The sequence below is a fragment of the Myotis lucifugus genome, unplaced genomic scaffold, assembly GCF_000147115.1.
Source record: "Myotis lucifugus unplaced genomic scaffold, Myoluc2.0 scaffold_0, whole genome shotgun sequence".
Classification (NCBI taxonomy): domain Eukaryota; kingdom Metazoa; phylum Chordata; class Mammalia; order Chiroptera; family Vespertilionidae; genus Myotis; species Myotis lucifugus.
Genome location: NW_005871048.1, coordinates 57,473,193 through 57,485,519, shown reverse-complemented (window position 1 = coordinate 57,485,519; position 12,327 = coordinate 57,473,193). Strand labels below are relative to the sequence as shown.

General features: G+C 34.6%; 1 protein-coding gene across 1 annotated transcript in view; it reads right to left on the bottom strand.

Annotated features, from left to right (window-relative positions):
• Positions 1-12,061, bottom strand: part of CDH10 (cadherin 10) — a 68,606-nt gene extending 56,545 nt beyond the window's left edge. The window contains 1 exon segment of the mRNA XM_023752714.1: positions 11,831-12,061. Coding sequence (XP_023608482.1) covers positions 11,831-12,061 — 231 coding nt within the window.
• Between the last annotated feature and the right edge of the window lie 266 nt (positions 12,062-12,327).

Genomic DNA, 12,327 nt, shown 5'->3' with positions numbered 1-12,327 from the left:
TAAGAAGACCTTAAGAGATAACTTGCCAAGTAAAATATACAAAAGGTAAATAAGGACATGAAAAGACCCTCTACATCAGTGGTTCTCAACCTTCCTAATGTCGCGACCCTTTAATACAGTTCCTCATGTTGTGGTTACCCCCAACCATAAAATTATTTTTGTTGCTACTTCATAACTGCAATTTTGCTCCTGTTATGAATCGTAATGTAAATATCTGATATGCCAGATGTATTTTCATTGTTACAAATGGAACATAATTAAAGCATAGTGATTAATCACAGAAACAATATGTAATTATATAGGTGTTTTCCGATGGTCTTAGGCAACTCCTGTGAAAGGGTCATTCGACCCCCAAAGGGGTCGCGACCCACAGGTTGAGAACCGCCGCTCTACATCATTCGTCATCAGGAAAATTCAAATTAAAATAACTATGAGTTACCACCACACACCTATTCAAATGCCCCAAATCCAGAACATGGACAACACTCTTGCTGGCAAAAATGTGGAACAATAAGAACTCTCATTCATTGCTAGTGGGAATGCAAATAGTGCAGTCACTTGAAAGACATTTTGAAGATTTCTTACAAAACTAAACATACCTTTACCAATACTGCTCCTTGGGATTTACCCAAAGGAGTTGAAAGCACTTGTGTCCACACAGTAACCTACACTTGGGTGTTTATAGCATCTGTATTACAGAGGTTGGGCAAATGAGATTTACAGGTGTGTGTATGTGAAACAGTTTGTTCTTGTATTATTGTTTATTAATTATTGTATTATGTATCTGTATTACAATTGTAAAGCTATTTTGCCCACCCCTGTATAATTGTTAAACCTTGGAAGCAACTAAGATGTCCTTCCATAGGTGAATGTATAAATAAAATGGTGCACTCGGACAATAAAATGTTATTTTTTGCTAAGAAAAATGAACCAGGAAGCCATGAAATAATCTTAAATACATATCACTAAGGGAAAGAAGCCAATCTGAAAAAGGCTACAAAATATTCAATTCTAACTATGTAACACTCTGGAAAAGGCAAAGTTATTGGGAAAGGTAAAAAGACCGTGATTGGCAGGGATTGGGGGTTGGATTGGAGGGAAGAGATTAATAGGTGGACCACAGAGGATTTCAGGGCAGTGAAAATACTCTGTAGATAACATAATGATGGGTACCTATCAGTATACCTTTGTTTGAAACTATAGACTATACAATACCAATGTTAACCCTAATGTAAGCATGGACTCTGGGTGATTATAATGTGTCAGTGTAGGTTCATGAGTTCTAACAGTTTTACCATGTTATTTAGTGATGTTGACAATATACATGCCCCAGAGTAGGGAGTATGCAGAAAATATCTTTACCTTTCCTTAATATTACTGTGAAACTAAAACTGCTTTAAAAAATAAAGTCTGAAATCAAATAAGTAAATAAACAAGCAATAAATAATTCTATGAGAAAATTATGAAGATAAAGTTCAGTGGGAAGAGAAAAAAGACAATACTATTTATACTTCTAGCAGTGTTACAGAGAGTTTACTCTGAACTTAATTTAAGGTTAATTGGTGACCACATTCAAACAATCCATCAGTACTAACCTTACTGCATTCTTCTTTTCCTTTATCTCACTCAGTGTACTTTATATTTTAAAGAAGCCAAGGGACAATGACTATAGTAATTAATTAAAAACCAGGATTCAGAACTTTAGGGAAGGCCAGGGTCATGTATCTGTTCCTACTGTGTACCATGTATAGGAATTTAAAATAAACAAGCAAAATGTTGGCTCTTATTGTTGACCAATAGAATCAAAGTCTTTCTGAGTAGGGCAGCTAAATGGTTATTTGTTATTTTTGTTTCTAATTTGGTAGATGTTTTAAATAAATTCAATAATTACAGATGAGTAGTTTTGTACTATGTTTGCCTTAACTGTGCATTTCTAGTTTTAGTTTTTATTATAAGCAGCTTTAAAATACTTTTTTTAAAAAATTAGGCTTGTTATAAAATAAAAATATGTAAAATAGAAATCATACAGAAAAACATTCATGTTTTGAATGTGTTACCTCCATAAAGGAATATTGAACATAGAGAATGTAATCTTAATTTGCATTTAAAAATCATTCAAAATTAAATAATTTAAAACAAACATTCTAATTTAAAAATGTGGCTCTGTGATTGAGCATTGACCTATAAACCAGGAGGTCACAGTTCGATTCCAGTCAGGGCATATGCCCTGGTTGCGGGCTCGATCACCAATTGAAGGTGTGCAGAAGGCAGCCATTTGATGATTCTCTCTCATCATGTATGTTTCTCTCTCTCTCTCTCTCCCTCTTTTAAAAATCAATAAAAACATTTTTTTAAAATGGGCAAAGCACTTGAATAGACTTTTCATCAAAAATGAACTACAACCACCAACTTACACCATACACAAAAATAAACTCAAAATGGATAAAGGACTTAAATGTAAGATAGGAAACCATAAAAATACTAGAGGAATCAAAAGGCAACAAAATTTCAGACATATGCCGAAGCAATTTCTTCACTGATACAGCTCCTAGGGCATTGGAAACTAAAGAGAAAATAAACAAATGGGACTACATCAAAATAAAAAGCTTCTGCACAGCAAAAGAAACCATCAACAAAACAACAAGAAAGCCCACTGCATGGGAGAATATATGTGCCAATGATATCACCGATAAGGGTTTTATCTCCAACATTTATAGGGAACTCATACAACTTAACAAAAGGAAGATAAACAATCCAATCCAAAAATGGGCAAAGGACCTAAATAGACACCTTTCAAAAGAGGACATTCAGAAAGCCAAGAGACATATGAAAACATGCTCAAAGTCACTAATCATCTGAGAGATGCAAATCAAAACAACAATGAGGTACTATCTCACACCTGTCAGAATGGCCATCATCAACAAATCAACAAACGACAAGTGCTGGAGAGGATGCAGAGAAAAAGGAACACTCGTGCACTGCTGGTGGGAATGCAGACTGGTGCAGCCACTATGGAAGACAGTATGGAGTTTCCTCAAAAAGTTAAAAATGGAACTCCCATTTGACCTAGTGATCCCACTTCTAGGAATATATCCCAAGAAACCAGAAACACCAATCAGAAAGGATATATGCATCCCTATGTTCATAGCAGCACAATTTACCATAGCTAAGATTTGGAAACAGCCTAAGTGCCCATCAGCAGATGAATGGATTAGAAAACTGTGGTACATCTACACAATGGAATACTATGCTGCTGTAAAAAAGAAGGAATTCTTACCATTTGCAACAGCATGGATGGACCTGGAGAGCATTATGCTAAGTGAAATAAGCCAGTCAATGAAAGAAAAATACCACATGATCTCACTCATGTGGTATGGATAATAAAGACCATTATAAACTGATGAACAAAAATAGATACAGAGGCAGAACAGCATCGAACAGACTGTCAAACTACAGTGTGAAGGCTGGGGAGGGTTGGGGCAGGGGTGGGGGGGGTAAGAGATCAACCGAAGGACTTGTATGCATGCATATAAGCATAACCTATGGACACAAGACACTGGGGGGTAGGGGGGGAAAGGGAGACATATGTAATACTCTTTGTAATACCATATGTAATACTCTTTGTAATACCTTAAGCAATAAAACAAAATAAAAAAAATGAACTACAAGAAGTCAATAAACTTATGAAAAAAACACTCAACCTCACTTGTCCTTATCACAAATGATATCACATTAGGATGTGTATTATCAACAACAACAAAAAAAAAAGTGTTGGCAAGGATGTGGAGAACTCAGAACCCTTTTGTATTGCTGGTAAAATGTAAAATGGTTCAGCCACTCTGGAAAACAGTATGGTGGTTCCTCAAAAGAATAAATATAGAATTATTATAACACAGAAATTCCATATATGGATATACACACAAGAGAATTGAAAGCTACAACTTGAACATACATTTGTACAACAATGGCCACAGCACCATTATTTACAATAGCCAAAAAGTAATCATAAAATAAATGTCCATTGACAGATGAACGCATAAACAAATACTAGTAATAGCATACATGTACCATACAGTATTATTCAGCCTTAAATGGGAATAGATTTCTGATATATACTGCAACATGAACTTTTAAAAGATTATGTTAAGTTAAATAAGCCAGAGCAAAAAGAAACAAGTATTATGTGTTTTCACCAATATAAAATACCTAGAATGGGCAAATTCTTAGAGGCAGAAAATATAATGGTAATTTCTAGGAGCTCGGGAGAGGGAGTAAAAGGAAGTTTTTGCTCTGTGGGTACAGTTTCAGTTTGGGATGAAAATGCTCTAGAGATGGTGTTACTGCTTGCACCATAAAGTCCATGTACTTAATGCCATTGAGTATACCCTGAAAAATAGTTAAATTGGTAAATTTTATGTTATATATATATATATACACACATATATATATATACACATATATATATATATATACACATATATATACACATATATATATATATACACATATATATATACACATATCACTACAATAATGAAAAAATAATTTTAGGAACTTCATTAGCATACTGATTTTAATATATATGATGTGTAAAGCCTTTTATACATATGCTAAAATAAATGCAATAAATGCATGCCTCTAGAGACCCACTGAGATATTTTAAAAATAATTTCTATTGTCAACAGATTTCCCTCAGAACCATTAACGTAATTTCTAAAATAATTTGTGCAAATTTATGTTATCTCAAATATTTTCATATGTTTTCTTAATTTAAATAGTTCAATTTTTACAAACTTTTAGTAGACTTGGTAAATTTATTTCAAATATATATATTTTTGAATTGTTACATTTTTCTGGTGAGATACTATTGTCTATGTGTGTGTCTGTTTGAGCAAGTGTGTTTTCCTTGAGATTTATTTTTTTTCCAAAAATGTTATAATTTTTCTATTCAATTGGCAATTCATTATTTTCTTAGAGATATTATTTCTGTAAGAACTTTTTCAGATGACTTTAAAAGTGATAAAATATTTCTATTCAATCTTGTTTGAAATGAAAACAATCAGGTTAACATAATTATCTGTGTTTGTGTATAGAATTACCAGCTCTAGTTTGGCCTGGAATGTTGCTCCAGCGGAGTGAAATCCCTTCCATGGATTGCCTCAACTTCCGGAGCTGCCTCACTCCAGGTCAGCAATTCTGAGGGAAACCCATATCAGAAATCTGATGGAGCTAAAGGTGTAAGGGTCTAGACCACTAGATATTCTGGGAGAATATTTAAACTCCAGAGAACCCATGAGTTGAGCTTTAGGCCAGAGGACTTGCATCACTGACTGACTCTCTCTTTGTCCGACCCTAATTCTTACATCTCCCTTCCACAGGTGTTTATGATAACTCCCTAATATATATTCTGAAAGAATGCTTCTTGCAACACCTAAAATATACACCTAAAATATAAAATTGTTTGTCATCTGACTATCGCAAAAATTTATACTAGTAAAATGTTTTCTGCATTTCTGTCTAATCAGATCTCAAGATTTAAAACCTGTCTCCAGCCCTATCAGGGTTGGCTCAGCAGATAGAGTTTCTGCCTGAGGACTGAAGGGTCCCAGGTTTGATTCAGGTCAAGGGCAAGCACCTAGGTTGCAGGCTAGATCCCCAGCCCTGATCCTGGGTGAACACAGGACGCAACCAAGCAATGTATCTCTCTCATCATTGATGTTTCTATCTCTCTCCCTCTTCCTTTCTCTCTGAAATCAATACAAAATACATATTTAAAAATTTTAAAAGAACTGTCTCCAGAATATCTGGAAAATATATGCTTATGATTCTTTTGGGCTTCATTTTTTTAATCTAATTTGCGTTGGCAGCATTTAAGTTTTATCAATTAGTAACGATGTACTTTTTTGAATGCTTTAAAATCATTGTGATATCCAAAGGCAGTTTTGACCTGGCTAGATTCTTTGTAATGTGAGATGAACAATGTAGTAATTAGTATTTGCTGGTTTTGAAGTTCTGCTAGTTTATTACCTATTATAATAAAGATTTGTTCCTGTTAGCTTTATTCAACATTTGATCTTAAGAAAAGAAATAGTGCCCATTAACACATTCATTTTCTTTTTAAAAATTGCATATTATTGAAAATGGAATTTTGCCTTAGTAAATATCCAATTTCAAAGTTTTGAGAGAAAACTAATCCTCTCTCACTTTACTGTGGCATCCATCATAATCAGCATCTCAATAGTCAGTTATGGATTGTAAATAAAGGATAAACATATTAATTGATATGATTTAGTGCATTGAATAGTGAAATTCATGATGAACCTTCAAGACTGTATAGACAATGGGAAAATTTTTAAGCTAGATTTTTTTTAACAGGAGGTAAGATATAAAAAAAGAGCTTCAATTAAATTAAGGAGAGATTGATTAATATTAAAAAGCCACAGAGATCAGCCATAATAAAATGCCTCAAAGAAAAAATATGAGAAAACTGTGACAGGAAAATAAATTAATTTAAGTCTCAGGTCAAAAAACATTATTATTCAGTTTTGAGTCAGTATAAGAATAATAAAATAGTTAAGAAATTCCATGAGAACTGTAGTTAAGCTAGAAGGGGAATAGATTACAAAATTTTATTTAGTATTTACATACAACATGCCAGAAAACATACTTATGTATCCATAAATTATTATATTAAATTTCAGCAATATGTTCATGAAAGAAATGCTAATTTACAGTGGTAAGTTGGCAACTTATTAACAACTAGCTCTCCAGAAGCAGGATTCCTAATTTGTGTGTCTGCCAATTCCTGTGGTGTAACTATCACACCATACTCAATTTTAAAACTGTCACCATGGCATCAACTGGCATGAAAAACATCATGAAAAACTAACAATGAACTTTATAAGCCCAGCAGGATACAGTATACCAATACTTCCAAGTCTAGTTTAAAAATAAAGACTAATAAAAATCCTAAATACAGGAAAGGGTAGACTCAAATTTATGTTTTTCAAAAACTCAGACTTTTACTAAGCCAGTTCTGAAAACAAAACAAAACAAAACAAAACAAAACAAAACAAAAAGTTGTCTGCATGGCTATTGCAAATGTTATCCTAGAGCTCTGGTTTGGCCAGCTGACAACATTTATTTGGAGCTTAAAAGGATCTAAGAAACCCAATAGCAGAGCTAGAGGAATGAAGTCCATCATACTGTGGACATCCAGAAAAGAGTCTTACAACTTTGAAACTTGTCTTTCAACTCTCAGTTTAAAAATAAGAACATACCTATAGAGAAGGTATCCTTCTTCCTATTTTTCAAAACAAAGGATTTTAGGAGATCAAGAAAGAAAAACAACAGACCAGTTTTAGAAAAAAAAACCAAGTGATGACTTAAGGCTACCTATATGCAGTGAATTTTAAAAGAGCAGGAGGAAAATAAATTAAGAGAGGATATCTGGAGTTGAGGATCTAAAAAAAAAGTTGGCCGAGTTCAATGTGACAAAATACTTGGTATTACACAGAAAGAAAAAATCAACACCATCTTATTTAGAAAAAAGGAAATGGTTACATGGGCTGGTGGCAGAAGTAAAGAGCACCAGTTTTAGTACACACATGGCAGGGTAAAATGAGTCACACAGAAGAGTCGTATTTGCAGGAAGCTATGTTGGCATGAGACTACAAGAGATGAGAAATCTACATTTTGAACTGTCCTAGAGCTTCTAATTTGAGTCAGCCACAAAGAATTAAAATCAAAGCTCTTGCCTGTATTCACACCATATTCACATCTACATCACATCACATTCACACATAGAGTGGGTTCTTGTCTTCCACTCTTCTCTCTCCTTTACGTATTGCCTGGACAGGACAAAACTGGACTCAGACAAAACTTGTATTCAATGAGCGGATAAATAGATGCAATCATACACTCAACATATTCACATTAATAAAATATAGATGAGAAATGAAGGCAAGGAGAAGATACTTGATTTAACCACTGACAGAAAATTATTGGCAGAAACAAGGTCTTCTGATTAGTAGTTATATTATTATTCTAACTTTCCCTCTGCTTTAACTGAATGAGAAGTAAGGTGTTTTAATTTTCCTTTGCTTTAACATCTTAAGCAGAAATTGGTTTTTATCTGATAAACTAGAGGCCTGGTGCACAAAAATTTGTGCACTCAGGGGGTCACTCAGCCAGGCCTGTGACCTCTCGCAGTCTGGGACCATTTGGCGGATGTCCACCTGCTGGCTTAGGCACGCTCCCCAGGGGATTGGACCTAACCTGGCAATCAGACATCTCTCTGGCAGCCCGGGAGCCCTCAGGGGATGTCCACTTGCCAGCGGGGAGCAGACCTAAGCTGCAGTCGGACATCCTTAGCGCTGCTGAGGAGGCGGGAGAGGCTCCCACCACCACTGCTGTACTGGCTGCCATAAGCCTGGCTTGTAGCTGAGCAGCGCTCCCCCTGGGGGAGCACACTGAGGGCAGCTCCTGCATTGTGTGTCTGCCCCCTGGTGGTCAGTGTGTGTCATAGTGACCAGTCATTCCCAGGCATCCTGCTGTTAGGGTCAATTTGCATATTACCCTTTTATTATATAGAATAGAGGCCTGGTGCATGGGTGGGGTCTGGCTGGTTTGCCCTGAAGGGTGTCCCAGATCAGGGTGGAGGGTCCTGCTGGGGTTCCTGGCCAGTCTGGGTGAGGGGCTGATGGCTGTTTGCAGGCTGGCCAAACCCCCCAGCAGGGACCCTCACCCCAAGAGGGTGTGGCCATCCTGGGTGAGGGCCTGATGGCTGGCCACGGCCCTCAGCCACCCAAGCTCCCAGTGGAGGCTGGCTGGAAGCAGGTATCTGGGATTTATTTAGCTTCTATAATTGAAACTTTGTTGCCTTGAGTGGAGGCTACAGCCGGCCAGGGCAGGCGGTAAGCTGGGCTTCCTCCATCGCCGGGGCAACCAAGCCTCCTGCTTGCTCCAGCTCCATGGCTGCCAGCTGCCATCCTGGTTGGGTTAATTTGCATATAATCGCGCTGATTGGCTGGAGGGTGTGGCTTGGGGCATAGCGAAGGTACAGTCAATATGCATGTTTCTCTTTTATTAGATTAGATTATATGCCATTCATTCTTTATAGTAGTGGTTCTCAACCTTCTGGCGCTTTAAATACAGTTCCTCATGTTGTGACCCAACCATAAAATTATTTTCGTTGCTACTTCATAACTGTAATGTTGCTACTGTTATGAATCATAATGTAAATATCTGATATGCAGGATGGTCTTAGGCGACCCCTGTGAAATGGCCGTTCGACCACCAAAGGGGTCGCGACCCACAGGTTGAGAACCCCTGCTTTATAGGATTAGATTGGCTAATTTTTTGGCTAATTCTTATTTTTTCTTCTCTTCATGCATATGCTTTTTAGTATTGTTCTTACTCCACCAGTGTAATTCTCTCCACTGTCCCTATTCTGAGCTCAATATACATTTCTCACTACAATGTGTGTCTATCACCATCTTTCTATGTCTAGTAATTGGGGCACATATTACTCCTATGTCTAAACTAATCTGAAAGAAGGATGAATGTAATAAGTTCATTAGAAGTGATGTTGGAAAGAATATCTGGGGAACTTTTAATTTTTTATACTTCATGAAGAAAATATGTCTTAGCCTCAACTTATAATCATTATGACATATGTTTATTGAAGTAATCTACATTGCATATTGCCTTTTTGGCTTATATAAATTTATGTTTACATCTAAAATAAAATTTTAATTGTGTAAGTTATTAATGCTATATAAATAATTAATAAGTAGTTAATATATGTATATATTACAGTATAGATAAGAAAATTTTTAAATAGCTATTTCAAAGGTCATGACATAAAAGACAAAAGGGATTAAAAATGACACTATGTACATTAGAGGCAAACTCAGAGCTACAACATCTAATATTTCTGTTAATCTAGTAGTTCTGCATATACTGTATAGAAAAGAACTGGCAAACACATTTCATGAATTCCTTAGCTCTATTGTCATTAAAGAGTTTTCTGATTTGCTTTTATAAAGCAGAGAACAGAAGATATCAAAATGGAAAAATCTGAAGTATACACCAGCTTTAATTGCACATAGTGATGTAAAATTCTAGATTTGTTTTCCCTACCAAGAGCCAAGTGGAATCAGATGACTCTGGGAATTTAATTCAATAGAAATCAGGTCAATTCAATCAATTAATAATAAGCTCTACTATAACAGCTGGAAACAAAGAGCAATAGAAAGTTCTTGATTTCATTGTGTTCATATTCTTTGGGGAAAGAATAAATAAAACTACATATGAAGTAGCTTGAATATCATGAGAGTGCATAAGATAAGTATAATTCAATTTATCAACATTTATTAATTCCTCATTAAGGACTAGATGAAGAAAAATAGATGTGAATAAGCAAATAACTGCTATGCCTAGAAAGAATCAAAGAAAACTATTTATAGTTTATATGGTTCGGGTTTCTATTATATTTTAATATGGTTAGTTTCATAAACTAAAACTTGCCTATTGCAGCAATCCTAAACTTTACCTTAGCCCTCTGATCTTGGGCATTCAACCAGATGAAGACTGTGACAAGTCACTTCTATATGATTTCTGGTAATATTGCGTAGGTCGCTGTTTCTTTTATTCCTCCTAATACTCAATATGACACTTAACCTTTAATATCATCATCCCCATATTGCCAGACACTTAAAAAAAGACTAAAATAATTGAAACATGAAAAAAATGTATCAAAATGTTTTAAAATCAATGAACATGTATCCTCTAAAAATAGTTTTTCTTACTACAAAAACTTTTAGTTCACTTTTAATTATTTGAATGAAGCTATTAATGTTTGGGTTAATGCAAAAGTCACCAACACATGTATCTATCATAATTTTATAGTGTTTACATGTGATGTATTAACATGTGATTATATCTGTTTTCCTTTTGTTGGTGTGTTTAACTTCTTATTTTTCTTAGACATATTTTCATAGACTGTCCAAAAAATAATAACCCTAACTATTAAAGTGAATTCTTTCTGAAGACATTATCTAACTTTGATTAGATTTAGATAGTTCCAAGAAAAAGATTGGAAATTAATACAATCTAGTGTATAAAAGCAGTTATTATTGCAGTGCTTGTATGTCACATTTCTCATTCCATTCCCAACCACATCTAATTTTCCTTGCTAACTTTTTTAATTAAACAGAATGACAATTCGTTTTTGTCTACAACATATTGCAATAACTAAACTAGTATTGCCCCTTCCTATTTATTTTCATTTATAGAATTGTATCTATTTTGAGACTTAAGAAAAATAAATAGCACATATCTGAAATAAGTTTTCTTATAAATATGAAATTTTATGGCCTTAGGTTATATTTTTAATGACAGTTGCTTTCTCATTCTGTAGAATGTTAATCAACTTTTAAACGTGTCCTTTCTTCCTTACTGAATTCAACAGGAATACAAGCTATATATTTTTTATATTATTTATATGCACTGTCACTTTAATGACTATACTGACACAGTTTTGTCACTTATTGATTTCTAGCTACGAATTCTAAAATTGCAATTTTTAGTACTGCTTTAATCCATAAGTTAGTGGACAGATTTCTAGGAAATGAATTCCTTTATCATGTTATATTCATTCTTTCCATAGTATTTTAAATTACAATTTATATCCTATAAACTAATTTTGCTTTACAAATATTTAGAGAATCAAATTTATAAGACTGATGCTCTTGATGACCTTCAAATTTTCTTTAATAAGACACATAAGGAAAGAATGTAAATATTTGAGATTTCAATAAAAACTTACCTTTCCCACATATTGATAATCAGATCCTGTATATTCTTCCAGTAAGAAAAACTGATTCCACATCCAACCACGTTTTTGACGATGCAGAATTTTGCCATCACTTCTAGGTATGCGTGGACCTAAAATTCGTTGCTGAGGCACAGGAGTCCTTCTGAACATTATCTCTGGAGAGCAGAAGTGTGGCAAGCATACCCAGAGGAGAAACAGTAGCAAAAATCGATCTATTGTCATAGTTCACTTCTTGAAAATTCCCAGTGTGGATGAAGAAAAAGCAGTCTTACTTTATTGGGTTGAATTTTACTGTGTTTCAACTGGTTTCCAACATTTCATCAATGTTTTGTACATGTTTCCAAATGCTTCAAATAAACAAACAAACAAAAAAGTCAGTTGACAATATTATGAATGTTACCTGTCAGTTTAAACTTAATGTGACAAAGATTAATGGATAATAGCAACCAAAATATTTATTTCCCTTTTTTACATAAAAGAATGATTAA